This window comes from Seriola aureovittata, chromosome 5 (genome assembly GCF_021018895.1).
Source record: "Seriola aureovittata isolate HTS-2021-v1 ecotype China chromosome 5, ASM2101889v1, whole genome shotgun sequence".
Lineage (NCBI taxonomy): Eukaryota > Metazoa > Chordata > Actinopteri > Carangiformes > Carangidae > Seriola > Seriola aureovittata.
Window position 1 is genome coordinate 26,470,270 of NC_079368.1, and position 22,788 is coordinate 26,493,057.

General features: G+C 39.7%; 1 protein-coding gene across 2 annotated transcripts in view; it reads right to left on the minus strand.

Moving 5' to 3' along the window:
• LOC130169953 (dmX-like protein 1) overlaps positions 1–22,788 on the minus strand; it is a 54,836-nt gene that overhangs the window by 31,489 nt on the left and 559 nt on the right. For both annotated transcript variants that reach the window (XM_056377014.1, XM_056377013.1), the window contains exons 2-20: positions 20,030–20,269; positions 18,612–18,737; positions 15,048–15,125; positions 13,809–13,887; positions 13,469–13,613; positions 13,233–13,299; positions 12,798–12,982; positions 11,787–11,991; positions 9,258–9,438; positions 8,443–8,619; positions 8,097–8,335; positions 6,367–7,084; positions 5,714–5,835; positions 5,257–5,346; positions 4,716–4,818; positions 4,458–4,577; positions 3,751–3,969; positions 1,768–3,017; positions 1,270–1,531 (exon numbers count right to left, since the gene is read on the minus strand). In XM_056377014.1, coding sequence (XP_056232989.1) covers positions 1,270–1,531; positions 1,768–3,017; positions 3,751–3,969; positions 4,458–4,577; positions 4,716–4,818; positions 5,257–5,346; positions 5,714–5,835; positions 6,367–7,084; positions 8,097–8,335; positions 8,443–8,619; positions 9,258–9,438; positions 11,787–11,991; positions 12,798–12,982; positions 13,233–13,299; positions 13,469–13,613; positions 13,809–13,887; positions 15,048–15,125; positions 18,612–18,737; positions 20,030–20,116 — 4,453 coding nt within the window. In that variant the 5' untranslated portion in view covers positions 20,117–20,269. The remainder of the gene's footprint in view (positions 1–1,269; positions 1,532–1,767; positions 3,018–3,750; positions 3,970–4,457; positions 4,578–4,715; positions 4,819–5,256; positions 5,347–5,713; positions 5,836–6,366; positions 7,085–8,096; positions 8,336–8,442; positions 8,620–9,257; positions 9,439–11,786; positions 11,992–12,797; positions 12,983–13,232; positions 13,300–13,468; positions 13,614–13,808; positions 13,888–15,047; positions 15,126–18,611; positions 18,738–20,029; positions 20,270–22,788) is intronic.

A 22,788-nucleotide genomic window follows, 5' to 3' on the forward strand; every position in this document is an offset into this window, starting at 1 on the left:
CTTTCTTTTACTGTATACATGTTTCTGCTTTCATTCTTCTCACGTTGTATCCCGAGAGACACAATGAGGAAAAAATTCGGAAGGAAAAAGTAGAAGACCAAAGAGAAGGGTATTATTCTGAGTCTCTCAAACCTTGAGGCAGGGTGGCTAAAAATGGTAGTTACTTTCCCACTGTAGATACTGTTTCTCTATTTTTGTTGTGTGCGGCAGCCATCTGCTTAAAAGTAATAATATATACAATACTTACAATCTTGAATTTTCACCCCTTTCAATTAAAGCCTGTAGGAAATTAATCTAAACACTACCTCATTATATTTAGTTGTTATCCACAAGTGCATTCTTTTAATGTTAGCATATTAGTTTACCATCTCAAAGCATCTCTAGTAGAGGTATTGACGGGTCTCCTCGTTTCAGAGGAACTGAGACCTGATCCGGGATGCAAGTCTACCCAGTCTAATCTTAGCAACATAAATTTGTCTTTGAAGCATATAAATAAATTATCTTAATTACTATGGCTTTCTATTCGTTATTAAGACATTGTCATTATTATACTGCTGCTCTTTTCCACTGCAGCTGCTTTTTAATTGATTGAATTAATTAATGGATCATCATGCTGCTGACGATGTTTGCTTTCTCTTTGTTAGGGTCTATTCAGGTCAATCAAATTTAAATCGGGTTAATTTTCCTTGCATCTATTTGGGGTCAGGTCTGGCTGTGCTTGGGTCCCTCTTCATTGGGTCTCTCTTTTTTTAATTAATTTAATTAATTTCACATCGGGTTTAGGCAGCCACAGTGCAGGGTACATTTCTTGTAAGTACAATACATTTTTATACTAATGTGTCTTAAGAAAATTACTTAATTTGAAATTATGAATGAATGAATGTTTTTTATGTTATAGAGGCTATAGGAAATTTCTGTGACTTGTTTTATTTATTGACTTTTCAAATTACTGTGAACATCCTTTATTTATTGTACTTGTCATTTTCCAGTTCCATATCTTGCGAATATGGTTTCATTTTCTGTACTTTACTTGTCTGTTTTAGCAGAGTTTTGCATATTCTGATTTATTTGTGGTGCTCAATCACAGTATCAACATTGACCGCCACATATTGCTATTTGACATGAGTAAAATCTTGTAGATCCGGTCCCAGCACAATGGACTAGTCTGTCATAGTAGGACTGGCCATTGGGAGCACGCCCCCCACCAGTCAGCCACCGCCATACGAAAAATGCTATTTGCTATTCTAAAACCAAATGTTGTATACCCACCAGGTTTTGGTGATGTATCCTCATCAGCTGCCAGAAGGGCATACAGAGGCAGGGGAGGGATGGAGCTTATCTCTGTGTAGTCAGGGGTGGAGTTCTCCACCCCTTTGCTGAACATCTTTGGATCCCTGGCTGTGCTGCCTCCAGCGCTGATGGTTCGAGAACGCAGACGTTTCTCTGGATTGTTGGAGCTGTCTTTAAGTGCTACAATTTCTCCAGCAATGCATTTCACCAGGTGGGAGAGGATAGCCTTGGCACGGTGAACCTTAGGATAGACAAATGTTGCACGTTTTAAACATAAGTGCTTTGTAAATCAACCACAAAAAATCTCAAATTTATGCCAATTTCTTTCTTTTGAGATGTATTGGTTTGATTTACTACAGCTTCAAACCTTAAGAAAGTAAATTATATTAACTGACTATCATATCAACTTGAGAAGGTTCTTAAATAAAGGGAAAAAATAATCAAAAGAAAAAACAGTTAAATATTTCTTTAACTTACCTTCCCTAGATCCATGAGCTCCAGTAACTGTACAGGATGGTATTGGGGCAGAGTGGGAAAGAGCTGGTGAGCTGCTTCAAAAAGCCCAGAATCTTCCATCTCTACAGGGAGGTCATAAGCTGTTCTCTTCCCACTGAGTTTCTGAGCCAGGCTCATCATCGACCTTGTCAGGGCCTTTTTGGGAGGGGCTAGTGAAGACATTGGAGCCCCAGGACTGGGTCCCTCCTCCTGGCTCTGTCTGACAGCTGAGATTATGGAGGAGACACTGCTGCTGATGTCTGTGTCTTGGGTGATGGCAGCATTGGGTTTGGGTGGAGTTGGAGGTTGCCACTGGGAGTAGACGTGCATCTCACAGTCCATCCCTACCACCAAAATGCCATCTCGTACCCAAGAGAGGGAGACTGGGATGGGTAATGAGCCTTCAACAGAAGAGACCAGATCAACTGATCGAAGCAAGACCAGGCGAGACAAGATCTGGTCTCTATTGGCCTCAGATGACAGACCCAGTTCTGGAGGCTTCCCAGAGAGACGGCCGTACATATAAATCTTTGTCCCTATACCAACAGTCAGAACATGAGACCCATCCTCTTGGGACACCCAGTCCAAATGAACTAGGCTCTTACTAGTGGAACCAAGACAGTTCTCGTTAGGTAAAGAGAAGTCCACGTTACTTGGAATACTTGCATTTCCATTTGTGCTACTGTTCATACCACTGTTAGCCGTCGGATCTGTGCTGTCCAGGACTATGGTCTGCTCTAGAATCCACTGTGAACCACCGGTGGACTCACACTGGAAAATGCCAATGTGGACCAATGGTCCTCTAATGGTTGCTAGGTTGGGGCTTGCAGTGAGATTTGGGCTGCGCTGTACAGTAAGGGTTGGGGTCAGGTGGGTGTTGTAGGGGGAGGATGCGAGGGTAGGAGGAGAAGTTAACAGTCCGTGAGGGTTCAGATGAGGTGTTGAGTTCAGAGGTGTGTTTGGCGTCTGCCTGTAGGCAACTGCAATCCGTCCAGTGTGACAGCAACTGACCTCTATGGGGCGACCTTGCACACTTACTGCACTGCTGTTGGGAAGCCTCTCCTCCACCAAGAGTGGCCACTCCTCCCACTGGTACAACAAGGTGTCCATACTAAAGGGCTCTGTCGTCACAACCTTACACCTCCAGAAGCGTACTTTTCCATCAGAACAGGAAGTAGCAAGGAGGTAAGGCACCCGGCCAGCTGGCAGAGAACATGACGCACTCAGGTGACCTAGGAGCAGAGTTGACAATACACTTTTAGGATATTATTAGGCAAGGGTTTTCTCATAATTCTAAACTTCTATATCTTTTCTGTGAATTTATTTGAATTCATTTGATTTTCGAGCTTTGTTTTCCAGAAGTTTTGCGTGCTTTGTAAAATTACACTGTTCGAAATTATTCATTTTGAGTCCAATTTCAAAAACCTTTTCCAGCCTGATAATGAAGATTGTTGAAAAAATATCCACCGTTGTCAGTTTCCATTTTCCATTCCTATGATAACAGAAGTAGCTTTTTAGTCAATAAAGAATTTTCTGAACCCTATTTCCTTGAAAGGGTTATTTGAATCAGCGATTTCAATCATTTGCTAACTGAAGCACCAGTTCTTTAGAGAGGATAGAAACTTGCACCTTAGTCTACACTGGTATCTGTAAATGTTGAAGTAGCTGCTGAATTTCTTTATCTGTACCCTACAATTAGACTGGCAAACCTACACTGAGGACCTGTTTTAATTCCATTATTACTAAACAATTAAGGTGCAAAGAGAAATGTAATAATTATTACTACTGTAATTAATATTAACACTGCTGCTAATATGGTCAGTATACATGCATGTATGCATGTATACTGACCATGACTTGTGTTGTGCCCAGGCTCTGTGTGTTTTACCTCCAAGCTGTGATGTCAGAGAGAGTTTGTGAACTTATGTCATTTGTATGCGAGTGTGTGTCCTCATTGACCCTCACCTGCTGAGGGTGTAACACTGATGGCTTCTACCCCTTCTGGCAGAGCCATCTCTTGGCTGTATAGTCTGTGTGTTGTGAGGCTGAGGCGACAGGCACTCTGCAGATTGGAGGTGCAGGTTTTACTCTTCTGAATTACTGGAGAAGTGAACGTGTCATAGTTAAACTGAGAGCTGTTTATAGGAGAAGCTGTGGTGGCATCCTTCTCTGTCATGGTTTCCTCTGTGGGGACACAACAGGAAGAGGGAAATATTGCTTAGAAAAGCTGAAGACAGAATTTCTAAAAACCTTTGCACATTATTTATTACTTTGTGACAAACACATAATTACGATCATTATTTGAATTTTAGATCTATGAATATATTTTTCAGTAGATCTACTTCCATACCAGTAAATTCATTGTACACAATATTCTCCAAACACTGTTCATGAGTTCTTAGTGCGATCAAAAACAGTTCATATTTTTCCATGGTCAATACATACATATTTTACAGCACAGTTATTGCTCTCTAACTGACATCATTATTTTGTCAGGAGGCTTGCAGTTATTGTGACTTTCTCAGGAGTAAAATTCTCCTCTAAGCTGCCATTCATCTATTTGGTTAGGGATTAATAAGAAGATAGGTAAAAAGGTCTTTTCCTGAAGCAACTGTTAATCATAAATGTTCCTGCATTCTGTGCATTTTAAGTCTTTTGTTCAAAGTACCCACCCATGGTGACGGGTCGAGCAGCAAGATGGAGATGCCACATGTGGAGGAGTGAGCGGCCTGTCGGGGTTAATTCAACCACCACCAGAAAAAAACGTGCCGAGAAAGTCGGATCACCAGAGGCTGCAGAGAAACACACAGATACACAGAGAAGATTAATGAACCGTGTTTAAAAGGTGGTGCAAATGTTTGATATTGAATTATATTTGAAAATATATACATTTTATAGCACTGAGTTAGAAAAATGAATTATATCAATACCAGCGGGGGAAGAATCAGGAGTGTCCTGTGTGCTCTCTGTTCTCTCACTCCCAAGGATCAGATCCTCTTCAAAAACATGCAGGAGTTGGGTCTCCTTCCCCTGCTGTAGAGAACAGCAGCAGCTATTATCAAACTACATCAGATGCAGACACTGAACCACATGTTTCATCTACTGCGGTGCAAATACGCAGACACACTGACACAGACATTTTCAGTTGTGACGATGTTACGCGCCTCACGCACAAGCTGCCTGAGGGGAAGAGAGAAGGTTTGCTCTGCACCCGTTCTTAGTTTTTTTTTTTTTATGATGACCTTTCACAGAGTCTACTGCAGAATGTTTCATATACAAATGCTCCAGATTTTAACAATGGCTTTTAAACATATTCCAGTTATAACTTTCATTTCAGGGGAAAAGTTTCTGTTAAATCTTTCTTATCCAAGACGTTTACAGTCTTGGATAAAGTGTCCTCAATGAGAGAGCAAGAGCAAGGGAAATTCGTTTGAATACACTCCAGTTCCCTTGGGCTTCATTGATACTTACAAAGTCAGTAATGGTATCCAGCTCTATAATACACCCAGGTTTTGCTGTGGATTGCTGACTGATGATGTTGAACACCTCCCCAACATATTTCTGAAGTGAAAAAGACATTAAAATTTCAGATTAGTATTACATAGTTTAAGCCTGCAGTTAATATGGCAAAGGCATTAACTTCTTGCTGGATTCAACTCTGTATGGGCTTAGAAGGATCACTACCATGCAATTCATCTGAGTTTGATGTTATCCAATTGTGCTTCTATGTAATCTTTCTGCCAAGTCATCCAAGGCTGATATTAGTGGCAAGTGGCAAGACAGCAAATTGACAACACCTTATTACCTTACCACATCTGTAAGCGCCCAGGAGAAACATGGATGTGCTGTTGTTGGTTTGCATAAGCAACATTGCTGAATTTAACCTGCAGAGTTTGATGGAGTTTGAGAATCCTGTTTGAGGACTTACTGATATCTCCGGGTTAGACAGCTCACTCAGGAGTTTCTTAGCTTCGATGACAGCCTGATACAGCCTGAGTGAGTGGCCGTCACTTGCCACGAAGCAGGCGCTGGGGGAATTACAGTATACACCTAAAGAGGGAAAGAAAGCAACAAAAGGAGTGGCGTCTGCTATTAGGCTTGTTTTTCTAAATAAACATAAAAACAAAAGACAAAATTATATAGAATACTGAGGTACAGCACCTTTAACAAACAAGCAAATATCAAAGACTCATATCAAAGACAGTTGTAAAGTTCTATGGACTATCTACACTCTTGCAACATTTTTATTAGTGTGCCACTGTTTGAAAATTTAAACCTTCATGGATTTTATGGCGTTTAAATTAGTTGTTTTCACAGGAATTGTTTATTTATATACAAGAGAGTATGCATGAGGGTAAAATAGACTCAAAAACTGTTCTAAAAATGATTTTTATGGGGACTTCAAGTCCCAAAGCAAAGTTAGTTATTCAGAAAAAGATAATTGTATTTCCTTCATAATACTGAACCAAAATAACTGTTTGGTAAACAAAAGAAATTATAAAAATGAAGCTGTGCTTAGTAAAATATCTGCCTATTAAAACAGAGAGAGAATAAAGTAGTTTACTAAAAATATTTTCTCACCTAAACAGCTGCTGGGAATGAGTGTAGGCAGCCAGGCCACATTAGCAAATGCCGATGCATGGAGAGAATTGATCCTGGCTAGCTCGGAGACCCCGCCTGATAAAGACAGTGGGCCAACAGGGTCCACTCTCCATAAAATCAGCTCACTGTAGATCGCATTGGGATCTTGGGAAACCACACCAAGGGACACTCGGCTGGACCGTGACCCACGGGGCAGAGATGTTGAATGAGAGAAACCTGTGGAGCAGGCCTCTGGAGGAGCCAGGATGCTGTCTACCTCTGGCGTCCTCAAGGCGTTGTGGTGTGAGGTGGTGAGGAGGAGAGGGAGTAATGAGTGACAGGCCAGGTCATTGAGGTGGAAGCGGTGGCCACAGTACCGTGACTTGTGAGAGACACTGAGCACAGTGGAAAAAGCAGAGTCCTCTGCGAAACTGACTGCCCACTGGTTCAGGGAACCGTCAGCATGTTTGGAGATCATAAGGACGTTCGGGGTGAAAATACTTAGTCGAAGACTACTGCTGGGTGCAGGTTTTCCTTGACCTACGTAGCTTATTAGAGCAGATTTTGTTTGAGGCAATGTGCTCCCAAGCGGTCGTTGTCTGCCATGTTGGATAGCCAGATCCACGTTCTTGTTGCAGGCATACATGACAACACTGTGGCTCAGGGAGATTGCATCACCTGTAGGGAACGCTACAGGGATACGGGACACAAACGACACCTGAGGAAGAAAGAGAGACATCAAAGCAATAAAATCCAAAACAACTAAAACTTTCAGCTCTGAGTTGATGATAAAAAGGAAGCAAAAACTCAATTCTCTTTTAGCTTGAAAGAAGACTATATTATGAAACAGCAGAAGGTCCCATGTGAATGTGGTAATGACACAAATGGCACTGAAGATCATGAACCCATTTTACAAAAGGGTTAGCTCCTTCTATTCTGCATTCTAGACTGAGTGACAACTGACTTTCTGAAATTAACTAAGTCACAAAGACAGTGATGGAGACTTGAAGGATAGAGCCCTCTTCACATGCCCCATCACGTATGTATAAAAAAGAACAATGTTCAACAATACTTATGCTAATAATAATAGCAGGATCCAGTCTGTATCATCTAATTAAAGCAGGCGGGCTTAATCAACCTGAATGTCAATGAAACTTGGGATTCTTTTAGCTGCCCTCCCCCGACTGACTAACTGCCGTGTCATAAGATTCTCATTATTTCCCTGCTAATAAAAATGCAGCAGGGGACTTTTCAATTTGATATGAAGTCACACATAATTAGAATATAATTGTCTGAATGGCTAGATGAGAAGCCATTAGAATAGGAGCTAGACCATCACGACTGTCAAAATGATTCAAAACCTTACTGATATGATAAATCAATGCTTTCCCCAAGAAACACTTCTCAAAAATGTGAATACAAACAAGTCGCTTGAAAGACTGACCAAAGCAAAGTCTACTTAGTTTAGAGTGAAAATTAAATCATACAATCAAATATAATTAATATTTGCTTTACTGTTGTTTTCCATCATAACTCTTATGTGTCTCTGTATTTCTTTACCAATCTTTGAAGTGAGACAACACAAATTAGGAAAAAGAAAAAGGGGTTATTAATATTTGTAGACAACATTAAAAAGGTGAGGGATTATGTTTGTTGATAAAAAAAAATCAACATAAATGTATTAGCTGATTAATAATATTCCATTGTAACATAAATATAAGTGAATGTACCTGAGCTTGTCTGAACATTCCTGGCTGGTATTCATCTAACCAGTCCACATGCCAGACTAACAGAGAGCCGTCCATGGGATGAATACTGAACAACATGTCTGCCCCTTTATTCCACTCCTCTACCAGCACGTCCACCTGGTGCTCCACGGCTGCCAGAGGAAGCTCCACAGCCTCGGGTCCTTGGGGGTCACCTGGCCTACTATTGCCCTCTTCATCGAAGTTATCCTCATCTTCCGGCTCTGGAATAGAATGAAAATCATGGTGTCCAAGTGTAAATTCTGAAAATCAGTATGGAAGACAAAGCAGAATGGAATATGTAGAAGTCTGACTAAATATTTTTCTGTACCTTCATGGGAGCATTCGTTCTGTTGCTCCAGGCTGCCTCGGAGCTGCTGTAGGAAGACTTCCATAGCTAAAGTGAAATGAAGCTCTTTGTTGTTGAGCCAGTGGACAGTAAAAGGACCTCCAGGTTCCTCATCATCCACACCACTCAGAGAAGAGATGGAGGGCAGTAGAGGAATATCTGTGATGCAGACAATATGTGACAAAGTCATAAAGACATTACAACGTTTAGAGAAGTAGAACAGAGATTTACATTATTAGGGGCATGGAGGATGTACAGACATGCTGGAGCTAATTAACTTTCATAAATATTAGTATGGTTTTAATGCTAAAACATAATTCAAGCATAGAAATATAATCCTAGCAGAATTCTCTGCCTCAAGGCTGAAGGAGATTATGTCCTGATTCAGGTCAAATTAAGCTGCCCCACAAAAACACATAAAGGAACAAAATGAAAATGCCTTACATTTACCGTGAGCAGTTTTCATTGAGCACAAAAGCTCACTACAATGTTAAATAAACAACCTCAGGCAATGTACAAAATTTACAGCTTTTTTTGTAACTTATTATAAAAAAGCTGTACATACAGAGATAAATCCCTCTGGCTGAGAGCTGATTATATTCAAGCAGAGCTAACACTATACAGCCTGTATGGTTTAGGGATGACTAATATGTTGCAATACTGTGGCTGCCGTTTCTACTCTTTAAGAAGTACGCCATGCCATCTTGTGGCTTTTAATACTTCACCCAAATTTAGAGCATTTGTTTATCAACTACCAACAACTAGAAGAGACTGAAAGTGATGTGTTTGAGTCGAACCTGTGGCTGGGTTGATGCTGGCAGCAATGTGGAAGTGGCAGAGAGCATTAGCATGGGGCGTGTTGCTGTTGCTCCTCTTGTGGTTATAGTGTCGGCTCTGATGGTGAGGCAGGCCGCCTGTCAGGGAGGGCTGGGGCACATCTCGATATAAGGAGGAATGCCACAATTCTTGAAAATTCATCTGTGAGGAAAAGATTAATCATCAAAGCTATTAATTAACAATCAATGTGTTTCTTATGCCAAACCCACATTTAGACCAAAAATGGGTCGATTTTATGAATGATCACTGCCATGAGTTTATCAATATGCTTTTTTCATATGCTTACAAAAGTATGTGTTAAGAGTTTTCTAGGGTGAAGGAGCAAAGTGAGACACCATAGTTCTCCTCCCAGGCTGAATTCAGCTACTCTGCTTTGGAGTTTCACCTAGGGATGGGAATTTAACGCCATTTAAGTTTACAACCCAATTTGTCTAAAAAAAAAGCGCCAGAGATTAATAGGCAGTTTGGAATAGTGAATGATAGAAAGACAAAGGTCTTTTAAGGGAAACAAAATTAACTAAATTTGGTACTGGCTTAGTTTATGTAATTTGCTTTTTTGGTTGCTTTCCAGTAATATGTAAATAACTACAGTTCAAGACTTGATATTACCCTATAAATAAAGTCTCATGTGAATGACAGCCATGAATTTGAAAGACCGAGCATCTTGGGGTCCATGTAGATTTTTCTAATAGAAAAATGGCTTTAAATTTCACTGATTTTATGCAGCTTCTCTGGTGTATAATGAGTAATATAATAGGGCTCTAAGGCTGCAGTGTCTGTGAGTACTATTGAGATTTATGTCCTCATCACACCTGAAAAGAAGTCCTTCCTCAAATATTGATAAGAAATGTGTGTAAACTCACTATTTAAGAATGCAGACGCCATACTGATGTTTACAAAGCAGACAACGCATACTTCTAAATGGTTTCATAGACAAGTAGAAAAAAATGAGATTGAAGTGGAATCACTGAATGCTAACATCACTGAGTCCTTCAGAGTTTGGCAAACAGTATCCTTATCAAGAAACTTTGGGCTTAATTAATGTCAATTGTTTTGCAAGAAATCTTGTGCTGTTCATCACACCCTGAGGCAGTTTGAGATAGGACTCTCTCAGTATTGTCCATCCCTTCAGTTTGAGAGGGAGAGAATTACCTCAGACTACTGCCTGGATCATCCAGCAGTCTACTTTTTTAAATGAATAATTCAACACATGTACACTTACAGACTTTCCTCAAGGCACAGTAGAGAAATTTGCATACCTATTTTTCCTGTAATCTTGTGTGCCCTGGGCTCTGTAAGTGCCAGTGAGACCCATAACCATTTAAATGTCCACATTAAAATGGATATAAGTATTATGTTTGGGGCCTACAGTAGTTAGACTGTCAGCAACAACCTAGGTCACTTAAAGCAGAAGAAGACATTGGCACCGTTAAAGGTGAGTGTGCAGCAGCTAAATGAAACAGAAAAACAACCATCAAAAGTCAAAGTTACAATTTTGAGGTGCTGCACAAATTATAGAAAGGGGGCGAATATTCTCCACTGATCTCTTGTGTTAAGCCCTCTACAAAGCTTCAAAAAGCATCTTCCTGTGTGATAGCCAATTCATTTTCTCTTTTAACTCCACTAAGCCTCAGTTGTATTTCTATCTCCTTTCTCAGTCTCCCTTTGCTCTTTCTCCCCCTCATCTCTGCAGTTGCCTAATGACATACATCAGCAGCGGTGAAAGTATCGTATTCAGGCTTTTATTTCAGGGTCGTTTGTCCCATTTATTCCCCACTATAAAGAAAATTGTGGCATTTCTTTTTGCATTTTATAACCAAAATAGAGGATATTCTCACTGCGATATAGCTTTACAAATGATGCTTTTGATTTTGACAGAAACAAGTTGTGTTAGCTCTAGCAAGCAATTATTTCGCCTCAGTGGTTTAGCTTTTGCCAACATTAAAATGTTCTGTCATAGTGTTTTAAGCTGACAAGTGTCCAAACATCAAACTGTGTGCTAAGCTGTGTTCTAAATATTGAGTCCCCGCTCTCTTCTTGGATAAAAGTATCTAGTTATTATTATATTTAGTCAGGTATAAACTTGCCGGTTTATTATGTATACCTATCTAAAGCAGCCCAGCATTAAATTCTGCCTCCACGAAGTTGATCATTATCAGATTGTGTTAAAACTGTTTTAGAGAGGTGTTGGCAGTTGAATTATTAGTTAGTTGCTGTTGAATTATACTGTTATATTGAGTTGACTTTTTCTCAAATTTTGTCTGTCCCATTTAAACAGTTGACTACATACTGGAAACACTTCACAGTATAACGTAGCAAGAAAATGACCATGACGTCGAACAGAACAAAAACTGTTTTCTACCGTCACAAAGATAGAATTTACTGCAAGAGTGTCGTGTTAGAGTACGTTCAGTTGAGCTAGTTGTACCTGAATAAAATGGCATCCGAGTGCATTTATCTTTAGTAAAAATTACATTAGAGTTGCTTACTTCCTGTGCTGTTTTTCCTTGGGTCTTCCCATTGCAGGTGTGCTTCCTGGTAGGACCAGCACATCTGAGTGTGTCGCTGTGTGGGCCAGGAACATGGTTGTTATGGAGACCAGACAGGAGGCAGTCACCCGGCAACAGTGTCTCTGCCCAGAGCCGACACACGCTGTCCTTACAGCAGGTGAGCAGAACATTACACACTGCACCTCTTTTAGGAGAGAGGGAGGAAAAGGGAAGGGAAAAAGGAAGGATAATGGCAAACAGGTTAGGGTGAAGTCCGCTGGAGGCTGCACGTCAGTAATCATGCTAATCATCTAATGCTGATAGAACTATTCAACAGCAGGCCAGTGGAAAAATACCTGCAGAGAGATAAGTTAACAAAAGTATTAATGACATTGGTGATAAAGTGACTGAATCTAATCTCATCCTTAATGTAGGCCATGATTACAGAATACAACAAAAAGGCAAAAGGAAAGTAAAACATGTTGCCAGAGGCTGGGTAGAAGACAGTGTTGTTTTATTATGGCAGCTGATTATTGACACACCACCAACACAGCAGTCAAACTCGAATCACAACTTCAGCGCTTCCTTAAGCGTATTTTTCAGCAGCAAATAAGCTTAGTGAGAATTCTGCCTGAACATAACACTGTTTTTCTGTCTATGTTAATTCTCTGAGCTGATAGGTAGAGTAACAATATTTTTCCAAAGTAATATTTTTGCATGTTAAATCTGCTGTGGACTGTGTCACATTCAGTCAGAGAACAATTGAAAGGTTACATAAGATTAGCAATGCTGTATTAAAGCAAGGCAGCTTTAGTGTAGCGCGAGCCTGTCTACCCAGTAAAACACACCTAAAGAACACGTTTTGACAACTGAGTGTTGTTTTGTCCATTATTGGGCAACCCTCCTCAGGCTATGGTCAAATCCTGGGAGGTAACTAATGTTTGTTAACTTTGCTTTTCTTATTGGCTGCAGGAAGAGGGCAGTGAAATGGTGCCTTGACAGTGTCCATACCGTGGCATGTACATGCTGGTCTTTCTCCAAGAAAAGCCGGTAACAGAACGGGGATGGGCCAGGTAGACAAAGGAGAAGGCCAGCTCTCCCTGGACACTGACACTGGGTTCTGGAGGTGTGAAGAGTCTGGAAACACCTGACTTCCACTTACTGGTGCTGTACCAGACCTTTACTAGGCAGTCATCCTGAAGAGCAGAGACAAATAGTTGATTGATGTTGTGTTGTAGGATGTGCTATTACAAGTTAAAGCCATTATGTTGTAGACCTAAAAAAGACACCAAAGGAAGGAAGTGCTGTTAAGTTACTTTACAATTACACCTGAGTTTACAATGTTTGGCCTTGTCACTGTAAATAAAGACTGCTAACCTTACTTGCACAAGCTAGTTTGCATCAAAACCTGTACAGGTTTAGCGACTCCTGGTAAACACCACTTACCTGTCCAGCAGTAGCAAAGAATTCCCCATCAGGCGAGAACTTCATTAAACTGACTGGGGAGGCCGTCCTTCCAAAAAAAAATTAATTACAGCATTTCAATACTTAGTACTTCATATAAACTATATAGTATGTAATGTCAAGTAATGTTTAAGTCAGACTAAAACAAGTTGGAATTAAAATGAAATGAAATATTCCAAGTTAGCTCATGTGCAGATTTTGGACTTCTCAGCTCTTACTTGCTCTGCCAGATGCACCTCCAGGCAGAATGAGAGTCTCTTATGGACATTTCTGCCTGCTTTCCCCGTTCTTCGGCTTCATCTTTTACTCCATCAAAATTAGACCACAACTGGAGGCTACTAGAGCCTGTTAAGAGAGTGCTGCCTGGATACACAAAAACACATTCACTCTTTGAAGATAGACACCACCAATGTCTTGTATCATATAAATAAAAAAAAAGAAAAAAAGAAACATGAAGGCACTTACTTCAAGAGATTCATAAAGTCAATGAATAATGTACCAACTCAACATAACAGTTATATTGGTATGTTTGTGTAACATTAGGAGAGTAATATGTACCTGTTGGGTGCCAGGCCAGGTTCCGCACCATAGACTGTAGCACAAACTGACCAGTCTTCTGCCATTGGCAGTTCAACTTCTGTACAGAAAGAATAAACACTACATTTAAAGCAAAACATCAATGTTAAAAATACGAATACGGTAAAAATACAGTACGATAAAAATACAGTTCCGAAAACAATAATTTCCTTCTATCAGTATCCAAGAATCACACATAATCACACATGGCTCACATGAGAGCATTTTTACTTAGCTTTACTGTCGGATCCTGATATGCAGTTGTAAGTGTCTGTGAAGATTTTCAGTCATCCAGGTCATGGTTATCCAAGAGTTCAATAGAAGGGAGTTGGACTTGGCTGTAGTTACTTGAAGATGTTTCATCTCTCATCCAAGAGGCTTCTTTAGTTCTGACTGACTAGTGGGGAGTCTCAGGTGCAGCTTGGCTTTTTTGGACTGTGCTGTACACACTGAAGAAGACAGGAGCCTCCTCACAGGAAGCCCACAGATACAGACCAACACTTACTTTTTAAGTAGGTAATCTGCTTCATGTTTACATCAGCACATATATGCCCAGTGTATGTGAATCATCATGTGATATGCGTTTTCAGTTCTGTTAGTAAGGACAGAGATTATCTCTGGTACGCAGTCAAAACGTTTTTGATAATGACCGCACAGAGGTTAAAAACCTGAGACTCCCCACCAGTCAGTCAGAGCTGAAGAGGCCTTTTGGATGAGAGGTGATATGTCTTCATGTATCTACAACCAAGTCCAGTTGCCCTCTATTCAACTCTTCCTGAATAACCATGACCTGGATTACTGAGAATCTTCACAGACGCTTACAACTACATAACAAGAACCAACAGTGAAGCTGCTTTAATGTGAGCCACATGCGACACATGGACAACCGTAATACCAGGGAACTTCTGCAATGGAAAATGTAATGGCTTTTGTGCAGTTTGTGTGAAATCTTTCCATTACAAATACCTATTCTTGACATAACAAACCTAGGATTTCTGCACTGACTATAGAACAGGAATAAACAGTAAACATGATGTGCATTTGTGTTTCAAATATTTGTTCTTCCCTGGTGACTTTCTGAAGGTTTTAGAGAAAAAAATATTCTGATCTATTTTAAATAGCAAGAGAAGGATCGCCTGAAGGAGAAAGGTCTTGTTATTGAGGATGATATAAATGTATGCATGAGCAGACTGTGATTGGAAGATAATGTAGGCTACTCACAGTCAACGATGTATCTTTTTGACGTGGGTGCTGAACAGGCTCAAAGACACACACAATGCTTCCATAGGAAGCTGCAATCTGTCAGCAGACAAAAGAAAAGGCAACACAAAGGATATTAAGACATGTTTTCTCATACAGAGTGAAACAATATATTATCTACATATCATACTTTAATTCCATTTCTAAACATACAAAAAATATCAATTTATTGTTGTAAATTACAATTTTACTTAACATTTGAAAGATAAAACATTTCATAGTAAAATTATCAACTGTGTGTTTATGTAACCTAAACTGTGGCTAGTATGTTTTTAAAATAACTCATATTTCTCGTAGAGAAAAAATTTAGTTTTTGACAATTTAGATGGTGAATAATGAGTAAGCAACTATAGTCTACTCTATAAACCATGACATATCTCAGCAGTAAATGAGTATAGTCCCTGGACAACAAACCAAAAATATCTTGAACCTATTACAACCCAGTGTTGAGTCAACATTGTCTTGTCTACTGTATTCAAACCTCCCATTCATGGATTGGTTAAGGCAACATGCTCAAGTGCTTTTCATGGAAGCCACGGTCACAATGTTAAACAGAGTGAATGGGTGAAATTTCTATGGCAGTGAACACAAATAACAAGCTTAATAAGGTCCAGGTCTTAGATAATACAAGCTGTGTCTCTAATGGGGTAAATAATATGCCGACTGTCAGCGAATGAATTCCGTGAAGGAGTGACTCAGACATTCACACGAGCAAATGTGCATATATAAATCGGCACGGGTGCAAGCACAGTCACACAGAAATCTTTCCAGACAGATCACAATTCAGATAAACAAAAATACGTTTCTAGGAAATACAGATTCAATAAAAAAAAAAACATTTCTTTTTTAATTAAATTCTAGTGGAGAGCAAAATGTAACTTATTTATGCTGTTTAAAAACTCACAATACGATGTAGATTTTGTCAAGGGGATAAAATAGTTAAGTCAATAAAGGCCTGTGTGTAGCAAAAAGAAAAAAATATGAGTTATAAAACAATGGTCTCCATTTCTGTGGTTATAATGATTACTACACTCTGGTCTGGTTTTCATAAAACCCCAACCGAGACTTTGAGATCATATTATGCTGCAAGAATATTTCAATTGACATCTTAAGGCTCCAGAAACTGTTTAAACTTAACTAGGAGCACCCTGCTGTTTTAGCTAACAAACAATAATGGGTATAGTTTTTAAAAGTTGATTTAATGACCCTGATTTCTGGTTTTTAGTGGAGGTTGCTCCCTGCCCTGTCTCTGTGGTGTTGCACTGCATGCATTTATTTTGAACTCTAAAGAGACCTGACGCAAGCCGTGGATAACAACAAATAGGCATTCAAATAGTGAGGTAATCTAATGCAGAGTTAAAACAATGCAATTATTTTGTGCTGTAAATGAATACATTTCTCTCAATAACACAAAGCAATGAAAAGTACTGTAGAGTCAAACCTGGTAGAACACAAAATAAAATGTAATGCAGAAGCCTGGTGCAAGTTGTGATTTTGTTGCTTGTATTCATTTTATAATGTCTCCAAATAACATAGTATTCTTTAATTCTAGCTAGTTAAACCTTCAGTATAATGAGTTTGGAAATAAATGTGCCAAGGCAGTGGCTCATTCATGCTTACAACATGCATCTGAAGTGGTGCAACACTTACATTATGAGAACATGGGATATGTGCTCAACAATGTTGTGTAAAAGGGCAAATATCCGTGTGGAGGGGCAAGCATACCAACTGAGCATGCTTAAACAAAGGCTGGACCATGCTGGAGGCATGTGAGGTTAGTTCTGGCCCAAGTGAATTGGATTAAACATCACATGAGGGGAGTGGTGAAAGATTGGGTAAAAAAATCTTTTTTTCATTTGACTTAAACCAGGCCTGTCTGCTGTTTCAACAATGCTACCACCATCCCAAATACAAAGTAAACCCAGATTACAGTGACAGGTCTGGCTATGATGACTTCTTCCTTTAATATGCTTAGGGAGTAATGTGTCAAGTGTATGCACATGAAGCAATGCTGGAATTCTCCTTTTGTATTTGATTGCAGCATTGATGCTCAATAGTGGAAGTGGAATCATGAATACTGTGACTATAGTAATAATGCAAGATGGACTGCTTTGGCTTCCTCTGAAAAAAAAAGCAACAACAACAGCAGTCTGTCAAGCTAAAGACGTATGGAAGATTAACATTTGTAGTCTGTAGAGACTCAACCATTTGTGGTTTGGGGCTTTAACTGAAAGTTCATTTAGAAATCATTGCCACTGAGGCTACGGTATTTAAGGATTAAACTCGTAAAAAGTAACCAGTGAACAAGCTAGATGTTTGGCAACCACATACAGTAGGTTTATCAGAAATACAGCCTTAAACAAATGTGACCACTGAAGGAAAAAGTCAGAATTCATAAGGTCAAGACAAGGTTTTGAATGACAGTAATTAACTGCTCCATACTCAAAATGTTGAGAGATATTACAATGTTACAAAACTTTCACTTCAGAGTACTATAAATAAACCCTGCAAAGACTCCACACAACCATTGGTAGCTCTGCAATGAATTCTAAACTTAAAGCCTGTGCTGAATTAAAATGTTCACATTTATTAACACATTTGCAAATAGATTAACACCTATATTAAGTTCCTTTATAAAGTCTACTAGCAAACTGATCAACAAATTAAACTAGTCCCTCAGCAAACAGAAACCATACAAAATAAAATCTCTCTTGTCTCTGTGCTGCAGATGGAATTGGAAACTATAAATAACTACACATTTTGACAAATCTTTCTTTTTCCCCTCATGCAAATTACAAACACATCACCACAGATCTTTTGTTTGTGCCAACACTTAAAACCGTTTTGGGGTCATTAAAGGGATTATCTGTGGCATTATATCAGCAAATGTGCTTGTGTACCACTATATGCTTTACTGGGTGATTTTTCCCTCACTTGGAGTTGATGACGTCATTCCAGTTCATTACATTCGAGTTCATTTAAACAGCCTTTGATGTTCCAAACAAATGCCTTTCCTGAAAGCATAAGCAGCCAACACTTCATAAGAGTGCAACAGAGCTTGTGCCTTGCAAAACAGTCAAAGTAAAACAAAAAAAGTCCTCTGTTTTTTCTCTCATTTGGGCCAGGTGGTTTATTTTTCAACATGAAAGTAAAATTATAGTTGATTGTGTTGAGTGTATTGTCTCTCTGATCTCCCATTTGTGCAGTTTGAACTGCAGTCTAACTAGGGTATGGACTGGGTATGAATTTGGTGCATTGTATTACTGCTGTTGCACAACACTGTCTGTAGCAAATCCTTTACCATCTACAAGAAACAAAATGCACCTCAATTTATTTTCAGTTTAGTTTGAGTTACCTATGACTACTGGAAAACTATACCCAATTAATATTTAAAAAAACAAACATTAATTTAAACTGAAATAATATCGGGACTCAACAAAAATGTATGGTGTATCAGGAATATCCATCAGTTTGCACATCAACTTGAGGACCCAATAAGACAAAGCACCAGTCCATTACTCTTACCTGTCCACCCTGCAGTGAGCAGTCGACACAGCCGACCTGAATGTTGCCATGTTTGGCCCCTGGGATGATCTGCAGTCGCTCAAAGTCACTACCCAAAATCACCACGTCACAACCTGACGCATAGGCCTATCAAGAGACAAAGAGAGAGGAAGAAGGGCAGAGAGATGAAGACAACACTCACATCCATCCAGAGAGTGTTGCATGAAAGGTCACTTGAACTGCACTTGAGCTGGAGCCAGTGTCACAGTATAAAACATGCCACTATATGACAGCTCTGGTGTACACGCAGATAAGATTAGAATTCTACACTCTATTTCTGTGGCTCTCACAAGAAGATTTTCACATGAGCTGTGATTCACTGTGACTGTGCCTCTATCACAGGAGGACAGAAGGACAGAAATAGTTCTCCTATTGATCCACTGTCAGAATAGCATGGGAATAGTATCTCTGTGTTTGCTTTGAGATCACAGAGTGCAAAAGCAGTCAGAAGTTCAGAAATGCAACAAAGTCTTAAACCCTAACAAAGAACTTCCTGCAGAAGAGGGACATGCTTTTGAACTATTGAGCGTGACGTTAATTATATAGTTAATGTGACTAACACAATAACATAGCCCAGTGGTTCTCAACATTTTTGAGTCATGGCCCCCAGAATAACAAGGTTGGTGCTTGTGACCCCTGAGCGGTATGCTGGCAAATGGTTTAATGCTCTTTGGTGTCTTGGCATATGATTACTCTAATCTCCATGAGCTAAGCAAGTGGGGGTTTGTGCTGTGAAGTCGTGAAATGAATACGGCTAAATTAGAGGGCGCATGTATAGGTGCGGCGCTGTCCATAGTACTGAAAAGAAGCGGAGGAGATTGATAAACAATAGGATGAACAGCTGTTTCTACACACCTCCCCCTGCTGATTTTGAGTGATTATTGTGAATATTTTTTAAATGTATATAAATAATAATTTGTGATGACATTTTTGTTTAGTTTTAACAGACCGCAGCTAGATGTTGTCCAAAGTGCTCCAGGCACTGTGGATCTTTTATGCGTTCCGGGACAGCACCCCCTCAGCATCCTCTGGGACGTTCTTATTTACCATTTAAGCACTGAATAACAAATTACACACTTTTGATATTTCACACAGTTTTTGGCTATGCATGTAAACCCATGCTGCAGAAAGTTATGCTGATATTTCTGAAACTTGTTGGTTGCTTGACTTAGTTCATACTCCACACAGAAACAATGCCATTAGTTAAGCCTTCTTGGCATCAGTGCTTTTTCCATGCTGTAATTCTGCTCTGCGTACTACATTTATATCAAAAAATAACTCAAGGAACAAAAAATCTCCTCAGTTTTGTGACAGATCAGTTTAACCAGAGCTCCTAAATGGCTGGAAGCAAAATATTTCCAGAGCTTGAAATATCTTACCGTGAATGGCACATTGTTGACGTTCCCTACAGAGAAACAATTGTCCCCAGGGTTGACAGCCCCTGTGAGGACCTGATGGAGATTCATGACTCTTGTTTATAGTCTCCTTGTGCTCCTTCCTCCTCTCTCCTTTCTCACAACACCCTCCCACTCCAGGTGAGAATCATGGAAAATCATGGAAGGGATGTGCTCATCTTCATCTGTCGCCTGTAATTTCACTTCAGTGTCTTTACAAACAAGCTGTTAAGAGGAGAGGAAGGGAGAGATAAAAAACAAAGATGTAAACAGAGAATGTTTTGATTCGGTAAGTGTCACTGACTTCCAGATATTGACTGCAAATTGATTTAACACTCAGCACTTGCAATGTTATCAAGGATGATATAGATGATCTCCGAACTGTTTCTGTTGCACCGCACTGTGCATACAGGGCATCAAGTGCTTTTAAACCTTTTCCACACTACTCCAAAACTGCATAAAATTACTCTCACAATGGGACCTTGTTGCATGAAAACATGCTGATAGTATTATGAGAGGACTAACTGCAAATGAGCTTTAAGTCTATTTTGCATAAAGACAACTAAAAAAAGGCATACTGGCGTCAAAGCTCAGTTGATCCTGTCTTAATTTAAAATGCATGCCATTTAGAGTGTCAGCCCTTTTAAAGACAGTCATTGAGACTTTTTTTTCTCTGCAAAATAAATGCAGTCAGCTTGATTATTGACAAACTTGTTAGCATGCATAGAAACTGGAATGACCACCAGGGATGGTAGAAACTAGAGTGGTAAATATGGGGGAGGGCTTCCAGATAGCCTAAAAAAACATGGGACCATGGACAAGCAAGGTGATGGTGTAGCAACTAATGCCGTACAAGTACAGTGTCACGTTATCACTGGGGGAGCCAGAATTTCTAGCAGTATGGCCTTAGCTCCTGTGGTAGGTAGCAGGTAACAACACATGTATAAAACTGGAAGTATTGTGAGAGTCCCCACAAATAGGCGTCTAAGAAATAACTGTTTGTGCCGTGTACTGTACTCCACCTTTGTATGCTGGAAGCAAAGCCTTGTCAATAGACATAATGAGGCCATAATTAAAAGGTTGCGGAGCAGGTGTCAAGTGAGTCAAGCGGGTCACCAAAGGCTTACATCTTACTTCAACACTGGAGGTCCTGTTAATCAACATTGGCAAGAAAAAGTAAGTGAACCCTTTGGAATTACCTGAATTTATGTATTCATTTTTCTTAAAATATGGTCAGATCTCCATAATAAACAAACACAATCTATTTTAACTAATTAGACACAAATCACTGTATTGTTCTTGTCCATATTGAACAAAGCATTCAAGCATTCACAATGTAAGTTTGGAACCCCTCAGTGAATAACATCAGCAAAAGCTAAACTGGAGTCAGGATTTAGCAAACCTGGAGTCCAAACAATGAAACCAGATTGGAGGTGTGGGTTAGAGCTACTGTGACTTACAGAAAACCCTCAAACATTTTAAGTTTGCTCCTCACAAGAAGTATCTGAAGAAAAGAATCATGCCTTGCCAAAAAGAGATCTCAGAAGACTTGTGATCAAGAATTGTTGATTTGCATAAAACTAGAAAGGGTTACAAAGTAATCTCAAGTTGAACCGTCTACAAATGAAGATGATTTAGCACTGTGGCTACTCTCCCTAGAAGTGGACGCTCAGCAATGATGACTCCAAAAGCACAACACAGAATAATCAGTGATGTAACAAGGAATCTCAGAGTAACAGGTAAAAAAAGAACAGAAAGAACATCATTGTGCATCTTATGTTTGTCAAAAAACAGCTTCACAATCCGCAGCACTACATATGGTATATGAAGGGCACTGCGTACCAACATGAAAACATCATACCAAAGATGAACTACAATGGAGGTACCGTCATGATTCGGGGCTTTGCTGCCTCTGGGCCTATAATATCAGGATGGCTGTCCACCTGCTGAAGCTCAGTAGAAGTTGGGTGATGCAGCAGGACATTGACACTAAACATCAAAGTCCAATCCACCTTCCAAATCCACCCAGTCATAGGTCCAGAGGAGAGATGCTGTGAAATGACCTGAAGAGAGCCTTTAACACCAGACATCCTAGGAATATTGCCGTGCTGAAGCAGTAAGGAAAAATGAGCCAAAATTCCCCTCAAACATTGTGCAGGTCTGCTCACTAGCAACTGGACGCTTTTGTTTCAGGTTACTGCTGCCAAAGGAGTTTCGAACAACAATTAAATCCAAGGGGTTCACTTACTTTTTCCACCAGCACTGTGAATGTTTAATGGTTGTCAAAAGACACAAAAATTGCAATTGCATTTGGATTAATAGTTTAAACACATTGTGTTTGTAAACAGGTAATTCCAAAGGTTTTGTTTGCTTTTTCTTGCCACTTTATCTTACAGTCAGTGCCCAATAAACTTTGCTGCAGACACAAGTAGGGTCAACTGAGGAAACCAATCTATGTCACATGTCTAAAAACTTTGTTGGGCGCAAGGTTATTTGCTGCTTATGAATTAGCCGCTAGCAACAATTACAGTCAGTTATGACATTGTCATTCTGATGTTACAACACAGACTAGATGTTATCACCTAGTGGAAATCAAGCCCTTGAATGTCAAAGTTAGGCCTACAAAATTAATGCAAAGGGCAGCAGTAACATCAGGTTATTTTATAACTGGAAAAAATGAACACTATGTTTCCTGTGCTGTAGCAACTCACGTGATAACGTTTCACACGCAAACGCACTGAAAT